The sequence below is a fragment of the Phyllobates terribilis genome, unplaced genomic scaffold (genome assembly GCF_046119375.1).
Source record: "Phyllobates terribilis strain yellow unplaced genomic scaffold, ASM4611937v1 Scaffold_4__5_contigs__length_816908805, whole genome shotgun sequence".
Lineage (NCBI taxonomy): Eukaryota > Metazoa > Chordata > Amphibia > Anura > Dendrobatidae > Phyllobates > Phyllobates terribilis.
The window spans coordinates 706,028,532-706,050,348 of NW_027362764.1; the positions used below are offsets into that span (position 1 = coordinate 706,028,532).

The 21,817-nt window shown below is 46.8% G+C and overlaps 1 protein-coding gene across 1 annotated transcript in view; it reads right to left on the reverse strand.

The window, feature by feature from the left end:
- Positions 1–21,817, reverse strand: part of MATN2 (matrilin 2) — a 164,401-nt gene that overhangs the window by 92,911 nt on the left and 49,673 nt on the right. The window contains 3 exon segments of the mRNA XM_073679632.1: positions 3,164–3,286; positions 7,268–7,390; positions 14,012–14,581. Of these exon segments, the coding sequence (XP_073535733.1) occupies positions 3,164–3,286; positions 7,268–7,390; positions 14,012–14,581 (816 nt within the window).

Consider the following 21,817-nt stretch of genomic DNA (forward strand, 5'->3'; position numbering starts at 1 on the left):
AGCCATTTTTGTTAAGTGCAGATAACAAATTGCTTTTGTTAATATTGTTAGTGGACCACAAGATTAGATTTGCACCTTGGTATCCAAAAATGTGAGATGGAGGAGCTATGTGGGCTACTGATAATGAAGCTTAGATACTACATGATGTGTGGCTGGCCCAAACCATTACAGCAGTCTCCCTGCCAAGTTATGTGGTTGGACGGACATAACTCAGAAGCTCCCCTAAAAGCAACGCCTGTGTGTGAATATATGGAGTACACCACTAAAGTTGAGGACTTCTCCTCTAGACTAACTCCAAAATTTTAAGAGAATGGTACAAAACTGAGGAAAACAACATGTTATAGAGAAATCCGCTGTTGTTACAATGTCCTTTAAAGCAAATCTGTTTAAAGGGAATCTGTCAATAGGATCAATTCCCTAAGCAGTCTACAAGGGCATACAAGTCATATGAAGCTGAATATAATGATACCTTGATATCTGTGATCCGTTGTTTTATTCCAGAGTAGTCCTTTTTTTTTTTAATATGTAAATGAGCTGTTTAGATCCATAGGTGGGACACAGATCTCCTGGAGAATCAGCCTCCACAGCTTATGTTAACTTAGAGGGGGCTATTACCAGAGTGAGACATGTAATTATTGACAGTCTGATCTCTCGGCAGAGCTGTGTGTGATTACAACTAACACAGTACAGCAGAACTGAACGTTGTCTCATTACAAACAAATTTGCAGCAGAAGTTGTCCTCTCAAAGTGCTGTCAGCTCTGCTGCTGAGCTGTGCCTGATTATAACCAACACAGTACAGCAGAGTTGAACTTTTTCTTATTACAAATAAATTTGCAATTGTCCTCTCAAAGTGCCGTCAGCTCTGCTTTACTGCCCCTACCCCCTACCCCACTGGCCGACTGCAAGATGGAAATTGTAGAACTATGAGAGGACAACTGCAGCTACAAGTGTACAAATCAGCTCAAGAGGGTTGATCATAATGACAGATTCCCTTTATGGCATATATACCCCCAAAATGAAAAAAAAATGCTCTGCACCTTCTCTGAAGCAAGTATCCTCAGGGAAGTCCATAGTGGCAGATACTAGTGTCAACGTTCCTGCAGAATTCCCAGCCATGTCTTTTCTTAAAAAAAAAAAAAGAAGACATGCTAGTCCGCCAAAGACGATACCTTCATTGGTGATTCTTCTGCTCTCAGCAGGGCTTCCATGTCCTTATTAGCACATCTCCACCTCTTGGGGGACATTCTTTCTAATATGACAGCCTCTAATTGGCTGTAGCTGTCACATGGGACAGAACGTCACCGCAGAAGGCTGTCAAGATGCGCCAACACTGTCATGGAAACCCGGCTAAGAGAAGAGGAATCACCAGCGAAAGCGAGTATCTTCTTTTTTATTTTCAACTTTTATTTTTTTCATTCTTCATTCTCTGATTTTGCGACAGGTCCATGCCAGACCCACAACCAACTCCCCAGTATTGCATTTCAACTGCGGATTTAAGCAATTCCATTTATGTCTGTGGGGAAAATCCGCAATAATCGTCCAACAAATATACAGGCGGATTTGACATTTTGTGGATTGAAAAATTTTAAAAGATAGTGAATTTCAAATACGAAAATATAATCAGGGTATGGATAAGAATAGAAAAATGTCATCCGCTTTCCTGGTTCTGTATGCTACTGCAGATCTTCCTTCTGAAAATCCACAGGATTTCTGTTCTGTCAGAACATACCCTTAGGCTATGTTCACATGCAGCGTTTTTGCATGCAAATTAAAACCTACTTTTTACAGTACCAACAAAAGAAATGCATTGGAATATAAGTTGGTATATATGCAATGTGTAGGAGCATGTTCACAATTCCCATTAAACAGACAAAACCTAAGATAGAAACAAAATAAACATATACCCTGCTGTAAGTAAGTAGTAAGTAAGTAAGTAAAAGCAATAGTGCATATAAATAGCATTGGGTACTTAGTAAGAACTGTTTTTAATAAAAAAAAAGCGTACAAGCCACCCGACGGTGACAAGGTGTACCCAGTCAGGACGGTCCTAACCTCTAGTATTAAAACCCTATCATGTGTCAAAAAATTACCTCAATGTGAATAAGGGCCAAGCAGGTCTGGGGCCCAATTATGGACAGCCAGCAATGGGAAGCTATATAAATGTAATGTCCAGCTCAAGAAAAAGGGAGGCCATGCCTTTGCTTGCACTGAACCTAAAGCAAAACCGAAAGAAATGATCTGGAGTATAAGTTGGTACATATGCGACCTAAGACAGAGACAAAATAAACATATACCCTGATGGAAGTACCGGTAAGTAAAAAGCAATAGTTCATATAAATTACATAGGGTACTTAGTAAACACTGTTTTGATTAAAAAAAGTGTAAAAGCCACCCCACCAACGACAAGACATTCCCTACCTTTTATTTGAGTTGGACATTACGTTTATATAGCTTCCCATTGCTGGGTGTCCATGGTTGAGCCCCAGTCTTGCTCGGCTCTTATTCACAGTGAGGTCATTTTTGACATATAGTAAGGTTTTAATACTAGAGGTTAGGACTGTCCCGATTTGGGTACACCTTGTCGTGGTGGGATGGCTTTTACTCTTTTTTTGTTTAAAAACAGTGTTTACTGAGTACCCCATGTTATTTATATGCAGTATTGCCTATATATGTTTATTTTGTTTCTATCTTAGGTTTTGTCTTTTTACAGCACCAGCAAAAGGTATGAGATTTCCGAAATGTCGTGAACACGCTCGTTTTTTTTTCCTGACTGAATTTGAAAATTTCAGCGTTTTTGAAATCTGCAGAATGTCAATTCTTTCAGCGTTTTTGAAGCAATTTTGCAGCGTTTATTCAGCCACAGAAAGCAATGAGAAAGTGAAAAAATGCTGAAAAAAAGGCAACAAACATTGTCAGGGAATTTTAGGTTTATAAAACTAACTTTATTAAACATGTACTGTAGACAAAGCACACATGTAATCTGCACCCAAAAAATGTGTCAAAAATGCGGCAACACAGGCGTTTTGAACACATTGCTTTTACTGCCAGGAGAGCAGTTTTTTGCTGCAGAAAAAAATGCAGCAAAAAACACTGCATGTGAATATAGCCTTACACAGTTTTTTGTTGAAATACCAATGGAAAAGCGACACTGACAATACTTACTGGTGCAGGATTTGCCATCATTGGCCAACTCATACGCGTCATAGCACTGACATAGATAGGATCCCAGTGTATTGACACAGATCTGCTCACATCCATGTTTCTCTGTGGTGCACAAGTCCTCCGCTGCACAACACAAAAGTATAATAGTCGACATTGTAGCGTCATTTGATGATCACATAAGAGCAGCAAGAATAATAGAAAAAAAAGCTTATCAACATATACAAAATTCTAATATATTTACAATATTGTAATGTCCACTGAGATTACAGGAAAACACACCATGGTAAGGGCAATTATAAATCATCGTAATTAAGCAGCTCAATGGAACTAGAATAGAATGTAAAACATGTATTATATGCTGTATATTCACATTTGTTATGGAGAGCAACGTGATTATGTCATGATATATCATTGACTGATTTCGACGATAACACGATATTAGGCTGCGCTGCCATAATGAAGAATCCTTAGGAAAAAAATGCGATAAATGTTTTATTTCCACAACACTAGCGTCTTTTTCAAGTGAAATGTTTTTTTTCCTGCTGATATATTATTGCTCTTACTATGGTATATTATTTATAATCTCGGTATAGGACAACCCAATACTGTAATTATATTCAACTGCCCAAACTAAAACATAGGGCAGCTGAAGTCCTACTGACTGATCTTTATCCTCCCATCAGGGGAAAGACCAGAGGTCCGATACATATTAGAGGGTCAGCCTGATATGCATGGTCCGGTCTGCTTAAAGGGGGTGTCCACTAATTTGAAATTGATGAGCTATCCTTAGGATAGGTCATTAATATCAGATTAGTGGGGGTCCAACACCTGGCAGCCCACCGATCACCGATCTGTTATCAGCTTCAGACAGACGCCAGATGTAATCAGTGTACAAAGTGGAAACTCACACCTCTGGACACTATATATTAGTGGCCATTCCTGGGTATGGCAGTGTAGCACCCTGAGGATTCGGCTGCTACAGGAGTATTGCACCTCAACCCAGAGGTGTGATATTCCACTCCCGGGTAAGGATGGAGTGTGGAACTGAGCTCGGTAGGCTGCATGCACTACATACATCCCATTTCCGAGGAACAGGCCGACGGTACTCCCACTTAGAAATGTGCAGGTACGACCGAGTCTGTTCCTGGCTGGAGTGGGAGGGGGGTGGTACATCCCATGTAGTGTAGGGGCAGATAGGGGGAGCAGCCTGGGTAAAGATAGGAGCTCATTGGGTGCTGGTCACCTGAGCTCACACATAGAGGGTGTATATAAGGTGGGCACCAACTAAGAACAGGGTCAGATGCAGAGAACAAGTCAGTTGGAGACAGCAAGACAGCTGCAGAGGAGCAGACAGCAAGCAGAGAGGAAGTCAGCCTGCAGCAAGGGAGAAGAGAGACCCTGAGTGAGAGAGGAGCAGAGAAGGAGTACCCAGAGGGGAGAACAGAGAGGACCCAAGAACCCAAATTAAAGCACCGGGTGAGGAGTCGGCACAGGGTACCGGAACCCAAGCTGGTGGGGGCAGAAAACACACCCTAGCCAGAGACCGGAGGCCGTGGGCAGCATCTGCCACGGCCACCCATCACATCCACCCCGAAGGCACACCACATGAAGGGTCAGGGAACCCAAGGCCAAGGGTGTCCCAACAGAAGGCCCGAGGGAGCTGGACCTAGGTGGATCACTGGTGGGGACGGCCAGAGAACGGGACAGAAAGAGAGCTCAGGGCCACGCTCCGGACTTGTTTGGGGGTTGGCTGGATCCAGGACCTGGTGGACGCAGCACGGCTCGGGTGGTCACTCGGAGCTGGAGTGACCAGTACAACATCTGCAGTAAGTAAACACCCTTAACTGCACAACCCGACTCTGTCTTCATTGCCGTCTGCACTGCACCACCACAACCCCCATCCTCTGCACCTGTCCTCCCTGAGGCTATACCCCTCCCGTTGGGGGTTATCCCACCAAGCTGCGCACCCACCATCAGCCTCAGCGGACCCTGCTGCAGCGGCGGCCACAGTGACCGCATCACAACGGGTGGCGTAGTCGACACAAAAGAACTCTTAATAACATCTGTAGGACTGCCACATAACACTGAGCTTGACGCCCTGGGCACGGGCCGGGTCACAGCCGCTCGGAGACTACAACCCCCCATCTGATCCGGTGCCGGGTATTCCCCTCAAAAAGGAATATGTCCCAGGGGGCGCGTCAGCAGAAAAGGTCCTATTCACTTCAATAGGAGCTAAGCTACAGTACTCAGGAGCGGCCACTAAGCAGTATATTGGACCATGATGCTCCAGCTTCACACACAGTTTACAGTCGGAGCAAAAAACAGCTGATCGGTGCAGAATCTACTTGTTGGACCCCCAATGATCTAAGATTGATGACCTTTCTTAAAGAAGTTGTCCGCTACTTTTTCATTGATGACCTATCCTCTGTGTAGCGCCCCGAGGGTTCAGTCGCTACAGAGGTATTGCATCTCACCCAGAGGTGTGATATCTCACTTCCAGGTAAGGATGGAGTGTGGCTCAGGACCCTAACACCCACATGCGCTACACCACATTTCCGGGGGACAGGGCGACAATGCTCCCAAGAGTGAGCACAACTGTCCCTGTCCCTGGCTGGAGTGGGGGGAGGGAACACCTAGAAAGGGGGAACCCGGTAGTGTGCGGGTGGGGAGAGTAGATCCTGGGTGCACTGGGTAGAAGATATATAAGGTGGGCACCATCTTAGATCAGTTCAGTTCAGTCAGAGAGAGCAGAGAGAGAGAAGGAGGCTGGGAGCAGAGGCTCAGCATGGGCTCTGCTCCGCAGGCAGGCCGAGCCTTAAGGCCTGGGCCTGGAGGAGAACGAAGGAAGGGAGAAAAACGGAGGAAGCTCTAAGAGAAGACCGAAGGGACCCCAGGGGTGCGGACTGGCCAGCGGCCACCGCACGCCCGCCGCTACCAGAGTAGGGGGGTCAGGCCAAGAAAAGGGAACCGGATCCCTCATCTAGTGGAGGAGAGCAACTACCCTCAGCTAGTAACCGGAGTCCGTGGCATTGTATGTGCACGACCCCTCACTACACCCGTTAGGAAGGCACCATATCGGACCCAGGGAAACGGAACATACGTTTGCCCGCCAAGGCCCGAGGCAGCTGGACAGAAACGTGGTCAATTGTGGGGTACGACAGGCCTGAGAAAGGACACAAGAAGGGGGTCCTGAAAAGCACTCCAAAGGTACCTGGTAGTTGGCCGAGCCTCTCACCTGGTGAGCACAGCACGACATGGGCAGCCATCATCTGCAGAAGTGGCTTGGAGTGTAAAACTGTGAGTAAAGACCCTGGACTGCATCACTGGACTCTGAGTCATTACTGCTGCTCCCGTGCACCATCACCCCCACCATCTGCACTCACTGCCCTGAGGCTATACTCCTCCCGTGGGGAGTTATACTACCCCCTGCTGCACACACAACATCAGCCTCAGCGGTCTGCCCACAGCGGCGGTTCTCAGTGACCGAAATCCACGGGTGGCGTAGTCGGATATTTAGGCATTACAAAACCCAAATAAACAGATCCCCCACTGGTTTGACCACCCTGAGCCATGGGACCGGGTCGCCGCCACGGAGACTACAACCCCCAGCGTTACACAGAGACTCGGCTCCGGGTATTTCCCCTACACACACGGCCCAGGGGGCGCGTCATCTGCATAGATCATCAATGTCTGGTCAATCGGGTTCCGACATCTGGCACCCCCGCCGATCAGCTGTTTTCAGTGTCGGCGGCCGTAACTGCTCGATTGCGGAGCTGCTCCGTCTTTTGATAGTGGCCACCGCAGGGTACTACACATCTGGCTGCTATTGATTTGAATAGAAGGTGGATGTGTAGTACCCGGCCACGGCCACTATCAGAAGAAGGAGCAGCTCCGCCATCGCGCAGTTCCGTCCGGTGGCTGCCGCCGACACAGCTGATTGGCAGAGGTGCTGGGTATTGGACCCCGACCGATCAGACATCCAAAGGATAGGTCATCAATGAAAAAGTAGTGGACAATCTCTTTAAGTAGTGCACAGCCCCATTAACTCTGCTAGTCATTTTTCAACCCATACCAAATGTGATATACCAAACAAATGTGTCTTACTTTTGCAGGTCTTCTCATCGGCATTTAAGACATATCCCTGCTTACATCTACATAAGTACGATCCCGGAGTATTGATACAGAAGTGATCACAGCCATGCGTGGTAGTAGAACAGAGATGAGGTGCTGGAAGAAAGAAATACACGTCATGTCGTTGTAGACAGGGAGCAATCACCTACAGGATGCCATAAACAGTAGAAATCAGAAGTTTACATAAACTATATAAAAAGACACATGCATGTTTTTCTCAATATCTCACATGAAATCAGAATAAACCTTTCCCACTTTAGGTCAATTAGGATTACCATCATTTTTAATATTTACCAAATGCCACAATAATGAGAGAGAGAGAATTTTTTAAGGCATTTTTATTACTTACTGCAAAGTCAAAAGTTTACATACACTAAGCTTACTATGCCTTTAAACAATTCTGGACTGCCCATAAGATGATGTCATGTGTTTGGAAGCTTCTGTTTTTTGGCAACATTTGAGTTAATTAGAGACACACCTGAGTATGTATTTTAATGCACACCTGAAACACTCTGCTTCTTTGTGTAGCCTCATGGGAAAGTCTTAATAAATCAGCCAAGATATCAGGAAGAGAATTGTGGACCCGCACAAGTCTGGCTCATTCTTGGGTACAATTTCAAAATACCTGAAGGTGCCTCGTTCATCTGTACAAACAATTATAAGCAAGTACAAATAAGATGGGAATGTCCAGCCATCATACCGCGAAGAAAGGAGATGGGTTCTGTGTGCCAGAGATGAACGTGCTTTGGTCCGACATGTGCATATCAACCCAAGGACAAAAGCAAAAGACCTTGTGAAGATGATGGCGGAAGCTGGTAAGATTGTGTCAATATCCACAGTGAAACGAGTACTGTATCAACATGGGCTGAAAGGCCACACTGCCAGGAAGAAGCCATTACTCCAAAAGAAACATAAAAAAGCCAGATTAATGTTTGTTTGAGGCCTCATGCTCGAAAAAGCCCTTTAGTTTACCCTGGGTGATGGGGGACTCGGAGTCGGGTCCTGTGATGGAGAGATGGGGTGCAGCCGTGGCCCGGACCCGACCCGTGCTCAGGGCCGTCACATTAAAAGGAGATGGTGTGGGCTTATCCGGGTTGAGTGGCTAATTACGATTACGCCACCTGTGGTGTCTGGTGAAGGGCCACCAGCGCCGCTGCAGTCTGCTGAGGCATGATGTTATGGCGGTAAGAGTTATTACTACTCCCCACAGGCGGAGCAAGGTCTCAGGGCAGAGGGACCGGATGGAGGGGGTAGTAGTAGAGGAGAACGGATGCCGCATCCCGCGGTGTGGTGCAGAAATAACAGTCCGGAGGCCATAGGGGTGAACTTCCAAGGCTTTACTCACTTGAGAGTTGGAGAAGGAAGGCGACGCCCTGCTCCCCGCGGAGTCCTACGGTCACCAGGGACGGGGGTCCGACAACCTCCGAGTAAGTCCAGCATTCAGTCGGGACCCTACACCAGAGTGTTCCTGAACTACAGACCGAATCCTTTCCTGTCCGTGTGTGTGCGAATAGGCCGGGTCTCCCTCTGAGCTCCTCTCAGAACAAGGGCACGGGTAGCAGCTCCGCTCCGTCCGATACCCGATGGGATCCTCAGGGCCTACCGGGCTTTCCTGACCAGGACGTAGAGGAGCAAGGTCGGGTGTCGGGGGCCGGTACCCCTCTTGCAGCCGGAGTCCCTCTGAATATATCAGCATGGCGAGGACAGGTGGCGTACACCGCTCCGTCTGCATCCTGCCTGGGATCCATTTGCTGTGGAGCCACACTCTTGAGCTCCGGGCCTCCTTGGTCCTGGTCATTGGCCGGGTTGAGACATTCCCCGTCTGCAACCTGCCCCTCGTCCCAAGGCTAGGGTACGAGGGCTGTGTCCCTTGCCAATGCAGGCCCACACAGGATCTGCGCTCCGGGAGGGAGGTCACATTTCACACACTATATAACAGCACAGAAGAACAGCTGAAGGACCTTGACTAACAAGGACCAGCCAAAAAGACCCCAAGACCAAGATGGCTTTCTATTAAATATGAATTTTAAAGTGTAACTAACTTGTAAGTCCTCCACCCTCACCCACTAACTGGTTCCCCTAACTCTTGGTTCCCCAGTCTCCCTGTAACCAGGGGAGCAGCACCTGGTGCATAACAGCTCCCTCTGGTGGAGAAATGTGGTGTTGGATGCAAGGTTTGCTCCCGACTATCACACTGTTCTTACCTCAGAGGAGGAACACTACACTCCATTAAAGAAGTGCAGCATCCCTGTGGAGGTCGAACCCTCGGGGGCGCCACATTTGCAAATGCACAAAGGAACAAAGACCTTAATTTTTGGAGACATGTCCTGTGGTCTGAGGAAACTAAAATTGTACTTTTTGGGCATAATGACCATCGCTACGTTTGGAGAAAAAAGGGAGAAGCTTGGAAGCCTAAGAACACCATTCCAACTGTGAAACATGGGGGTGGCAGCATCATGTTGTGGGGTTGTTTTGCTGCAGGAGGGACTGGTGCACTTCACAAAATAAACAGCATCATGAGAAAAGAAGATTATGTGGCAATACTGAAGCAACATCTCAAGAAATCAGGAAGTTAAAGCTTGGGCGGAAATGGGTCTTCCAAATGGACAATGACCCGAAGCATACTGCCAAAATGGTAACAAAGTGGCTTAAGGATAACAAAGTCAATGTTTTGGAGTGGCCATCACAAAGCCCTGATCTCAATCCTATTGAAACTTTATGGGCAAAGCTGAAAAGGCAGGAGCGAGCAAGGTGACCTACAAACCTGGATCAGTTACACCAGTTTTGTCAGGAGGAATTGGCCCAAATTCCGACCAACTATTGTGAGAAGCTGGTGGAAGGATATCCCAAACGTTTGACCCAAGTCATTCAGTTTAAGGACAATGGTACCAAATACTAATGAAATGTATGTAAACTTTTGACTTTGCAGTAAGTAATAAAAATGCCTTAAAACATGCTCTGTCTTTCATTATTCTGGCATTTGGCAAATATTAAAAATTATGGTAATCCTAATTGACCTAAAACGGGAAAGGTTTATTCTGATTTCATGTCAGATACTGAAAAAAACATGCATACGTGTCTTTTTATATAGTGTATGTAAACTTCTGGTTTCAACTGTATATGTGATTTCCACAAGTGATGGCCAATGAGCCACCAATGGCTAGCTGCATCCTCCAAGAAAGTAAAATTGCATTCACGAGATGTTGGTGCCTCTAAACGTCTATAACGATAGGCTTCTCGATCTATCAAAATCCTTGACTCGTGTGTTTATTCCTGTACGTTACTGTAGCTGCTCGTCGACATATTCTGGTTAGTTTAGATGAAGATCACATCTTCACTTGAGTATCTGGATCACTGCCACGAGGGGAGTTCTCTAAATCATTGTATAAATCAACCACAAATCCCTAAAGCCCAATTCTCATCTATTGATTTACCAGCCACATTCACAGCAACACAAAGGGGATTCTTGTGGTTTTCTGGTCTGTTATGGGGCCGGTCTCTTGTTACGGCACAGTCCCGGCGGGCTGCACTATACCATAGGGTTCTGGTAGACCTCCCACACTTAGTTAAAGGTCGGTCAATGTCATGGATTTATAACAAGCACCCTTTTTTTGCTAAGACAATAATATAGAAGAAGCGCAATGAGCCTTTTGTAACACTTGCCACATTGTTATTGAGCCAAGAGACATTTTTTCCCGAACACCGCAAGGTGTAAATGGTTGAGCAGATGTTTCTTACTAAGAATCAAGCAAGTTGGATTTCATTTATTAAAGGTGTAAAATAATAAAGATGAAAAAGTTTTCTGCTCTAAAATTGATTAAAATACCAAGATAATGTGTTACTCAGATGGTCACTGTGATTTTAAAAATTTCGTGTAATGGTTGTTTTAATTTTTATTACATAAATCAATAGTGGACATGAACATAAGCAACTCCGTAATATATCTTATCAGAGAAATCTGCTTCTTTCTCCTCCTGGACAGATCATTAATTCTCAAAATTCTCAATTCACAAGTAAAATGTGTCTTCAGTGAATATAGACTTTCCCATTAATGATATATGGTGCTCATAAAGTTCTATGGAGAACTGTAACTGTAGTTCCAGGAGAACTTGCAGCAGAATGCCTGTTTCGGCGTCTAGCTTCTCCTCCTTTCTCCATAGAATTTTAAAAGCACCAACTGTCATCTCCTATCTCAGTATTCTGACCTCATAACTAGGAGTGTCGGGCGCTTGAGACTCAGTTTCTATGGATGTCTCTATGTACCAGTACTCAAAAAGAGATATCAGATAGCTTGACTCGACTGCAGGAGGCATGTGTGAAGATTCCAGAAGAAGGTTTATTCTCAAGCTGAATCCTTGTAGTTCCGGACAATTACAGTAGCAGTAGCTGCAGTAGGTAAATAAAGACTATTCTGAAAGGGAGCTTCAAGACATGAGGTTCTTAAGATGGCAGAGATACAGAGAATAAGGAAAAAAAAGGGTGGAGTTACTGACATCAGAGCTAGGGAGGCAGACGGGGAGAGAGGGAGGACAAAACTACTAAAAGGCAAACCTTATTGCATAGCAATGCATTAGCAACAATACAATACTTTATGTTTCCCAAGTCGTGGGATATGACACCAAGTAATGGGAAAATCTGTCTTCACCGACTACAGTGAAAAAATAAGTCCAGAAGGAGAAAGTAGCAGATTTTTCTGATAAGATATATTACATTATTTTCATGTCTACTCTTAATTTACGAGATAAAAGTTAAAACAATGGTTACTCATTAAGTTCATCTGATATCCAAAAAAGAAGTACTTTATTCACCAAAAAAAGGACAAAAAAACCCTACTGAGACCAAAAATATTACGAAAGTGAAGGCCACAGGGTATCTCCCACTGTAAACCCTGCTGTCCACTGCCTGTTATCAAGCGTAATCCGCGGAGACATTGAGACAGATTATTGGAAGTAGGTGAGGGTTATTGTCTCTGCTCCTGCTCTCCTGTCTGCCATGCTACATAAAAAGTATGAACAGACAGGCAAATCATTGGAAAATAGTAGTTATCATGCATACTGGGAAATGAAGGAAAGGAAGTTCTTGCACCCATAGTGCTGACAAAATGCTGATGAAGAGAAATCACCCACTGAAAATGGAAGGCAAGGTGCAAATAATAAGAATAAGGAAAGTTCCTGGTCATATCAGGCTAGCATGTGGGTTAAAATCAATTTGAATTTGTGGGGAATGAAGGCATCCAGACCATGCTTTCTCTGGTTTTGGGTAAAATGACAGGTATGACTAAGGCAATGAAAAAAAGCTGTTTTTTTTCCAGGCTTCACCAATTTACAGTATTTCACTAGGAGCTGGAGACTTGGTCACATTTTCTGTTCTGTCATGATCTGGAACAGGACTTCATAAGATGGATCCTATATTACTATGACCAGGGTCACAACTACAGGCCACGACTGGTATTGCAGTTATAACATTTATAAATTCCCATGTGATGTACATTCTCCAACACAGTAACTGGCATCTTATTTTACCCAATGCTTTTATCTGAAATAGTAAGATCTCTGCAGACACCATACAATGCACCTACAAATTAGTCATCCAGACAATCATCCTATTGCTGCAATGCATCCAAAAATAAGAAGATAAAGCAACCTGGCGGTGATTAGTGTTATCCTGCAGTCACACTTCCCTCACTTTGTACTCCACTGCTTTTTCCTAAATTTCATAGCAAGGAGTAAAGTTGATTGTTGTATTGGGGAATCCGGATATTTAGGCTGTGTGCCCATGATGAGTTTTTCCCGTTGCATATTTAGTTGCGTCAAAAATACATCGTGTGAACGTGGCCTTATGCTATATCTCCATGTGCCGGCGTTTAGAGTGTTTATCTTTGACTTTTGCTAGGTGTTTCGGCTGTGTGCAAATCCCCATCCTCTCCTATTGGGTTTTCCTTCCTTTTCTCTCTGGTGTTTCCCTCTGTTGTCTGTGAGTGCATATTTTGTGTGTTTGGTATTTTCATTTATCCCTGTACGTCCTCCCTTGTTAGTCTGGTTTGCTTATATTCATACACTATTACTCCTCACTTGCCTGGGGGGGAAGGGGGACAGATATAGGACTGATTCAGGAGTTCAGCAAGGCATGTGGCACCGGATATGAAAAAAGGATATACGCAACACAATACGATGTAAAAACGTCATTTTTTTTTCAGGACGATTTTGTCTTCTGTTGTCTGGACCTAGCCTGTAGAGCAGAGCTTCCTGAGCAGAAGTGGTTGTGAGATAGAGATTAGTGATGAGTGAGTATGTTCTGTTAACCCTTTCGGCGAGCATGCTCGGGTGCTCGCCGAGTATCTTCAGCGTGCTCAGCCATTATGTTTTAGTCACTCTGTCTGCATGATTTGCAACTGTTTGACAGCTTTAATACATGTGAGGAATGCCTAAGAAACAGGCATTCCTCACATGTATTAAAGCTGTCAAACAGTTGCAAATCATACGCATGGCGTGACTCAAACATAACACCCGAGCAAGCTGAAGATACTTGGAGAACACCTGAGCATGCTAGCTCATCACTAATAGAGATCAGATGGGAGAGCCAAGTCAAATGGCACCGCTAACAAAAGAAATGTTCATGAGCAAGGGTGAATGCACTGACTTCTGGGACCTCTTTCTTTATATACGGTGAACAACTGCGCAAGACTCACATAAAATATATAGATATTTAGGTTCTTACCGCAAAGTTTATTCTGGAACACAGACGTCAATGTTTCAATCTGGCTGAAATTGGCCACCAAGAAGACATGTTCATCGTGTGGTTCACTTCCAATAGATTTTAAGGTTTGCATATCCACCCGGCCCACCCCAATTGCAAAAATCAAGATTCCAGAATTCCTAGCTTTTGCAGAAATTTCAGATACAGGATCCTGAGGTCTGCCATCGGTCACAATCATGGCAATCCTTGGCACATACACGTCTGCAGGACGAGCACCCTCAGACTCAGAAAATGCAATGTTCATGGCATATTGCAGCGCCAGACCAGTCATGGTGCCTGTGGCTAGGTGCATCATTCTCTTGACCGCACGTTCAATGTCAGATTTTTTTTTGTATGTTTTCAAAGAAAACTCATTCTTCACTGTGCTGCCATATTGTAGTAAGCCCACCCTAGTTTTATCTTGGCCAATGTCAAGGAATTTTAACACAGTGATGAGAAATTCTTTTACTTTTTCAAAGTCATATGGACGGACACTTCTGGAACTGTCAATGATGAAGACGAGATCCAGCGGCTTGTTGTGGCAGGCTTCTCCTGTAAAATAAAGCAAAGGTCATAGTGGAAATAATCCAGGAAAAAGGAACATGATAATCATTTGGTGCAATGACCTGCTCAGAGGTGTTACCCAAAGGTCAGGTGTTTTAGTTTTAGGCTAGGCTAGTTTTCGGAATCTGCCACATCACATCCAATAATTATAAATTCACTAAATCCATCACAACTAAACATGAAGAATGCAAAAAAATCCAAACCTGTTGGATTTTTGTTCACACATGCCATCATAGAAGGCAATGCAAGTTGTGTGTGATTGCAACTTACTAGAAGCTTTTTAGCACAAATCGTTTTGGTTGCCTGACTTGTCTAAAAAGAAACTCCTTTGGCAGTCACTGACTATGTAGACACAGAGTCTTTATGATTGGGTTTTTTGAGCGGAAACTGATCAGAACCTCCAAGTTTTTAGGAGTTTTGGAATTTTGATTAGGATTTGAAGAGTTTCCACTCGGTTTCTGCTCCTAAAGCTGTGAGTGTTGACATAGTCAATTGGCTATGCGCACACAACATCTCTTTCAGGAGGATTCCACCTTGGAATCTGCCTGAAGAGCCTATCAAAAGAAGTCCATGAACATATGCATTTCTATGTAAAACGACTTACTGAGCAGATGTTCAGGCTTTTGAATGTCTTCTACAAGGTCTTCTACTGTAACTACTCCATGTTTCTAAAAACGGTTTAAAGAAGTGACATATCCATTCTTCTGGAGTTTTCCACTCATAAGATGCTCTGTATTTTACAATCAAAATCAATGGAAAAGCTCAAAACATGTCCAGAAGATGTTTTTTGGAGAGTTTTGTCATATTTTTTTTTAAAAAAAAAAAAAGTAAATATTTATTAATTATTGAATGGAGTGAAAAAAGTGTCGGAAAAATGACTGTAAAAAATACTTCACAAAAAAACATGAAAAAAACCCTTCAAAAAATGACAAAACCATAGGAAAAACACTCAAGAACAACTGAAGGAACAACCTTAAAAAAACACTTCAGGAAAAAAACTCCAGAGTTTCTCGATGCATCTTCTGCTTGAAAAACTCGTCTGGTTCACCTGAGTTTAAAAGACGTTGTGTGAACGAGCGTTGTTAAAAACACGTGTTTCACCAATATTTTGCTGTGTAAACAGGCTGCCGATCACCCAATGAATCATTCATTGGGTGAAATGATCTTTCATGTGGCATAAAAAAAATCATCGTTCTTGGCTGCATATCGTCCAGTGTAAACGGGACTCACACCGCCGAGAACAATGGCGGCCAATGTGCATTGATTTAGTTTAGATCGCTCGCTGTGCATCGTTTGGTCTGTAGCATTCAAACAACCGCCGATCGGTAAAAGATTACAGAAGCGGAAAACTCAAAGACTTAGGCCATATTCACACTTACCTTCACAATCATCTGATCAGTAATTATATGAATTGCTCGTCTCCTTTTACTTTAATCTAGTCCTGATTTTGGCTTTAAAAAAAAAAAGAGATGAAAATATATGGATGAAATACTGAAGCGTGAATAAGTCCATGTTATTGGGAAATGTTCTGTTTCTCCTGCTCGTTAGATCGTTCTATAGATGATGATATTATACAGGGACTGAATTGCTAATGTCTTCGTTTGCACAGACGCCAGCTGCAGCGATTATCGCAGGCCACAGAAATAAACTCTCCACATAATCTCAGCCACCATTAAAAATGATAAAAGAAATGATTTGGTCCCATAGAAAAGATTACGACTAATTATAAAGGATTATGAGGGTTATTTGTAAAGAAATGACTAGAGATTTTGCTTCTTTTATAGAGCGGAGTCTCTGGGGGGAAAATAAAATGAAATGTTCTTATGGGAATGTAGCAGGGCTGTACGAGCGCATGAACGCAAAGCACGAAAGCCAGGCAACAAACACAGGGCATTTGTGTCTATGCTGTTAGGGCATCCTGGGAGTTGTAGTTTCCCAACAAGCCGTAGATTGCAGAACATTGCTATACACATATGTGCAGTTGTAATTATTGCCCCAACTTCTCAATGTTAATCTCCAAAATAAATTACATAAGAATAAACTCTCACTTGTTGATTACTTAAAGGGGTATTCCCATCTCCAAGATCCTATGCCAATATGTAGTAGGAGTAATAATAATAATAATATTAGCAAATACCTCCAATTAGAAAAGTAGTATAGTTCTACTGATAAGCTATGGCGCTTACCCCATGTGCAGGGCATTACAGTAGCGTAGGTATCCATAGTTACGTCCACTAACAACTAACTGTCACTATATCAATGGTCGTAACCATGGATACCTAAGCTACTGCAATGATATCTAAGCTATATCCTCTGTGTGCACGCTCATTGCCTGAGAGCACGCACAGAGCAGTGTCCATCATCAATTGAAATTCTATAGAATCCAAACTTTAGGGAATAGAAAACCTAAAAACTGTACAAACGTTATACATCTGCCTGTCCTATTGCCTATATAAGTCCAGATATCTGTGTGACGCTCACAGCCCTCCTTGGGAGATGGGGAACTCGGAGCCGGGTCAGATGTTGGGGGGAGCAGTCGTGGCATGGACCCGTCACATAAAAGTAATGGGCTTACAGGGTTGAGTGGTTCTTATCGACTAAGCCACCTGTGGTACCTGGTGAAGGCCACCAGCGCTGCTGCAGTCCTCTGAGGCGGGATGTTGTGGCAGCCGACGTTGATACTACTCCCCACAGGCGGAGCAGGGCCTCAGGGCAGAGACGAGGATGGAGGGAGTCGTAGTGAAGGAGGTCTGGTGCTGCGCGGTGCAGTGCAGAAATAAAGAGTCCAGAGGCCATAGGGGTTGACTTCCAGAGTTTTTACTCACGGTAGAGCGTGCAGCTGCAAGGCTTCTCCCTGCTCCTCACGGAGTTCTGCGGTCACCAGAAACGGGGGTCTGACAACCTCCGAGTAATTCAAGTGCTTAATCAGGACCCCGCACCAGAGTGTTCCTAGACTTCAGACTGAGTCCTCTCCTGTCTATGTGTGTGTAGATACGCCGGGTCTCCCTCTGGACTACGCTCAAAAAAAGGGTACGGGTGGCGGCTCCGCTCCTTCCGTTACCCGGTGGGATCCTCTGTGCCTGCCGGGCTTCTCTGACTGGGACGTAGAGTAGCAAAGTCAGGTTCCGGGGGCCGGTACCCCTCCTGCAGCCGGAATCCCTCTGACTAGATCAGAATAGCGAGGACAGGTGGCGTATACAGCTCCGTCTGCATCCCCCTGGTATCCTTTTGCGATGGCGCTAAACTCCTAAGCTCCAGGCCTTCTTGGGCAGGGACCTTGACCGGGATGAGACAGCCGTTAACTCAAACCCGCTCCTCGACTCAAGGCCAGAGTACGAGGACCGTGTCTCCATCATCTGCAGGTTCACACAGAAAGCCACGTTCAGTGATGAAGATCACAACCAAAGAACCACGAGCCCAAGATGGCTGTTTATTAAATATGAATTGTTAAGTGTACCCTAACCCACTACATGGTTCCCCCTATCTTTTGGTTCCCCAGTCTCCCATTATCCCGGGAAGGGCAGCACACTGGTGCCTATCAGCCCCCCCTAAGGGTGGGAGAAGTGTGGTGTTGGATGTAGAGGTGGGGTCCTGATCTTACCTTGAAGGAGGGATATCACACCCCATTAAAGAGGTGCAGCATCCCTGTGGTGGTCGAACCCTCAGGGGCGCCACATTCCCCCCTGGTGAAACACAGCACGTCCGCGGGCTGCAAAGAGAGTAAAACCTGGTACAGTCTTTTTATATTTTTGATAACAGTTAACAATCTTCCCATTATGGGAGGCACTTCTACTTTAACGTTACAAACTGCACATATTATAAAAGTATAAAAATATAAAACCATCAAGAGACATTATGCATAGACAGACGGGTTAAAGTGCAAGGAAGAAGAGTCAGTTCAGAAGCACGAGGGACCTGTCCCAAACCCCCAGCGTAGGCCCTGGGGTGGCTGCAGGGCATGAAGATCCCGAGTTGGACCTCCAGGAGAGCCACTCCAGACAGGTTTTTCTTCCGAGGTCTGAGGTAGAAATAGCCGCGGTTTTACATAAAACCAATAAGGAGCACCTAAAGAGATGCAAACTATATACAGTGAAAGAGTCTGCCTACTGCAAGTCCGCAGGGACAAATGTCTCTAGAAACCGGGTGGAAACATGGTAAACATAAACATGGTAAACATAAACATAACATTATAACTTCAACGGGTTACAGCCGCCGGGGCCGCTTAATCCAGGGGTCCCCACCGTGAAAAGGCTCATTCCGCCCGACGGATGCTGAAAGGTCCTCCATTGCCGAGCGTGAGGGGGCATCGCTCCTGGACACCTTGTGAACATCCAGGGCGTACCACCCCCGCACCCCGTGGTGCCGGGTGTATGACACAAAGTCACCCGGGAAGAGGTTCCGGCCAGGATGTCCCTTTTTCAGCCGCGGCTCAACGTCCCGCCGGCTGACGAAGACGTCTTGCTCATACTGGGGACTCCTGATGAAGCCCCATCCCGCCTCATGGTGGAAGCGGACAACTTGCCCTTCCACACAGGGACTTGGACGGGTGGCCTCCTCCTGGCGGGCCCTGGACTTTGCAGCCTTGGCGCGCACCTCGAGGCGCTCACAGCGAACCTCCCTCTGTCGTTGCTCCCGATCGAGCTGGAGGATTTGCTGGCAACACAGCTCGCTCCTCCTACGTGCTTCAGCCCGGGTCTCCCGGGGGAAGCCCATCAGGTCCCCCCCCTAGTTGTCCCAGGCCCACTCTTCAGCCGCCGGCCAGGTGGCTGAAGGTGCAGGCAGCGGTGACAGCAGGGGCTGCTGCAGGTCCTCAAGAAGTGCAGACCAGTCCGGGTTGGGGTCGGTGGATACCCCAGCAGACTCAGGTTCTTCCGAGTCGGGAGTCGGGAGGCAGTGCAGGTCCCCGCCGATAGAGGAGGCTTCAAGCTCCGGGGCAAAGACCTGCTCCCAGGTGACCATGCCGGGCAGCAGGTACTCAGTCATGAGGTCCAGGAGGGGCACGGTGGGCTCATTAGCCGGGACAGGGGTATCACACTCACCCGCTCCTGGGCTGCACGCGACCTCTGTTGCTGCCTCCTCCTGAGCTGCTGCTCCTTGGTGGCAGGCCCGGATGCGCTGCCACATTTATTCCCGCCACGCAGCGGATGCCGCTTGCTGGGCCTCAGCCACTCTCCGAGCAAGGTCCGGGGTTTCCTGGCGGAGAAACTCTATATCTCCCGATGTTAGAGACACGCCACTTTCTTCACCGACGGGAGAAGAACCTGGGCCGGGTTCGGAAGGCTCCGGCTGACTCACTTCAGCAACGTCCATGTCCGCTCCTGAGGATAGCAAGTCTCCAACCGTTATGGCCGCACCTTGTTGTTTTTCCATTCCCTCCTCTTTTTGGGGCGGCTCCAGGGACGTAGGCTGACAGGCACGCCTTCGTACATCCCATCCGTTTTGACGGGCATTACCCCGCGGATAGTCTCTGATGGAAGGGGCGGTCTGCTCTTTTGGCGCCATTGGGGGGGCCTAGCCCATGATAGGAGGTGCTAGGAGACTGTCCTTTCAGTGAGTTATGGCGTCTGTTCTTCTTGGGCGGGCGCCATTTTGAGTGGAAACGACAGTCTAAGGTGAAAGGCACACAGTACCCGGTAGCAATGGGCAATTTCCTTCCATTGCTGCGGGCACGCGATCCTGCTGACTACGCCAAGTGTGTGATGCTCACAGCCCTCCCTGGGAGATGGGGAACTCGGAGCCGGGTCAGATGTTGGGGGGAGCAGTCGTGGCCTGGACCCGTTCCGTGCCCAGGGCCGTCACATAAAAGTAATGGGCTTACAGGGTTGAGTGGTTCTTATCGATTACGCCACCTGTGGTACCTGGTGAAGGCCACCAGCGCTGCTGCAGTCCTCTGAGGCGGGATGTTGTGGCAGCCGACGTTGATACTGTAGCGCCCCGAGGGTTCGGTCGCTACAGAGCTATTGCATCTCAACCAGATGTGCGATATCTCACTTCCAGGTAAGGATGGAGTGTGGATCAGGACCCTGACACCTGCATGCATTACACCACATTTCCGGGGGACAGGGCGACCGATATGCTCCAAGTAGAGCACGACAGGCCCTGTCCCTGGCTGGAGTGGGGGGAGGGAACTCCGAGGAAGGGAGGACCCTGTAGTGCATAGGAGGGAGAGGGCAGTTCCTGGGTGCACCGAGTAGGAGGTATAAAAGGTGGGCACCATCTTAGTTCAGGGAAGTTGAGTCAGAGAGAAGACAGGGAGCAGAGGCTCAGACCGAGCTCTGCTCCGCAGGCAGGCCTGGGAGAGCGGCCGGAGCCTGGAGGAAGGAGAAGGAAGGAAGAGGAGCGGAGGAGGCTCCAGGAACAAGGAATGAAGGGACCCCAGGGGTGTGGACCGGCGAGTCGCCACCGCATGCCCGAATCTATCTGCGTAGGGGGGTCAGGCCAAAGGGAGAGACCGGTCCCCGAAACTAGTGGAGGCGGGGAACTACCCTCAGCTAGAAACCGGAGGCTGTGACATTTTATGTGGCGCAGCCCCTCGCTACACCCGCTAGGAAGGCACCACATAGGGTCAGGGAAACGGCACCAACGTTTACCCGAGAAGGCCCGAGGCAGCTGGACAGAAACGTGGTCACTGGTGGGGTATGAGAGGCCAGAGAAAGGACACACAAAGGGGGTCCTGTGAAACGCTCCAAAGTTATCTGGGAGTCGGCCGAGCCCCTCACCTGGTGAGCACAGTGCGACGTGGGACGTTATGACCAGCTGGAGTAACGTGGATAAAGAACTGTGAGTAAAGACCCTGAATTGCATGACAGACTCCGTGTGGTTACTGCTGCTCCCGCGCACCATCACCCCCAACATCCGCACTCGCTGCCCTGAGGCTATACTCCTCCCGTGGGGAGTTATACTACCCTCTGCTGCACCCACAACACCAGCCTCAGCTGTCTGCCCTGCAGCGGTGGTTCATTCTGACCACAATCCACGGGTGGCCGTAGTTGGACATTTAATCACAAAACCCTATAAATAGACCGCCATTGGGGTTGACCACCCTGAGCCACGGGACCGGGTCCCCGCCACGCAAGGACTACAACTCCCAGCATCCACAAAAGGTCCGGTTCCGGGTATCCCCACACACACACGGCCCAGGGGGCGCGTCAATACTACTCCCCACAGGCAGAGCAGGGCCTCAGGGCAGAGACGAGGATGGAGGGAGTCTTAGTGAAGGGGGTC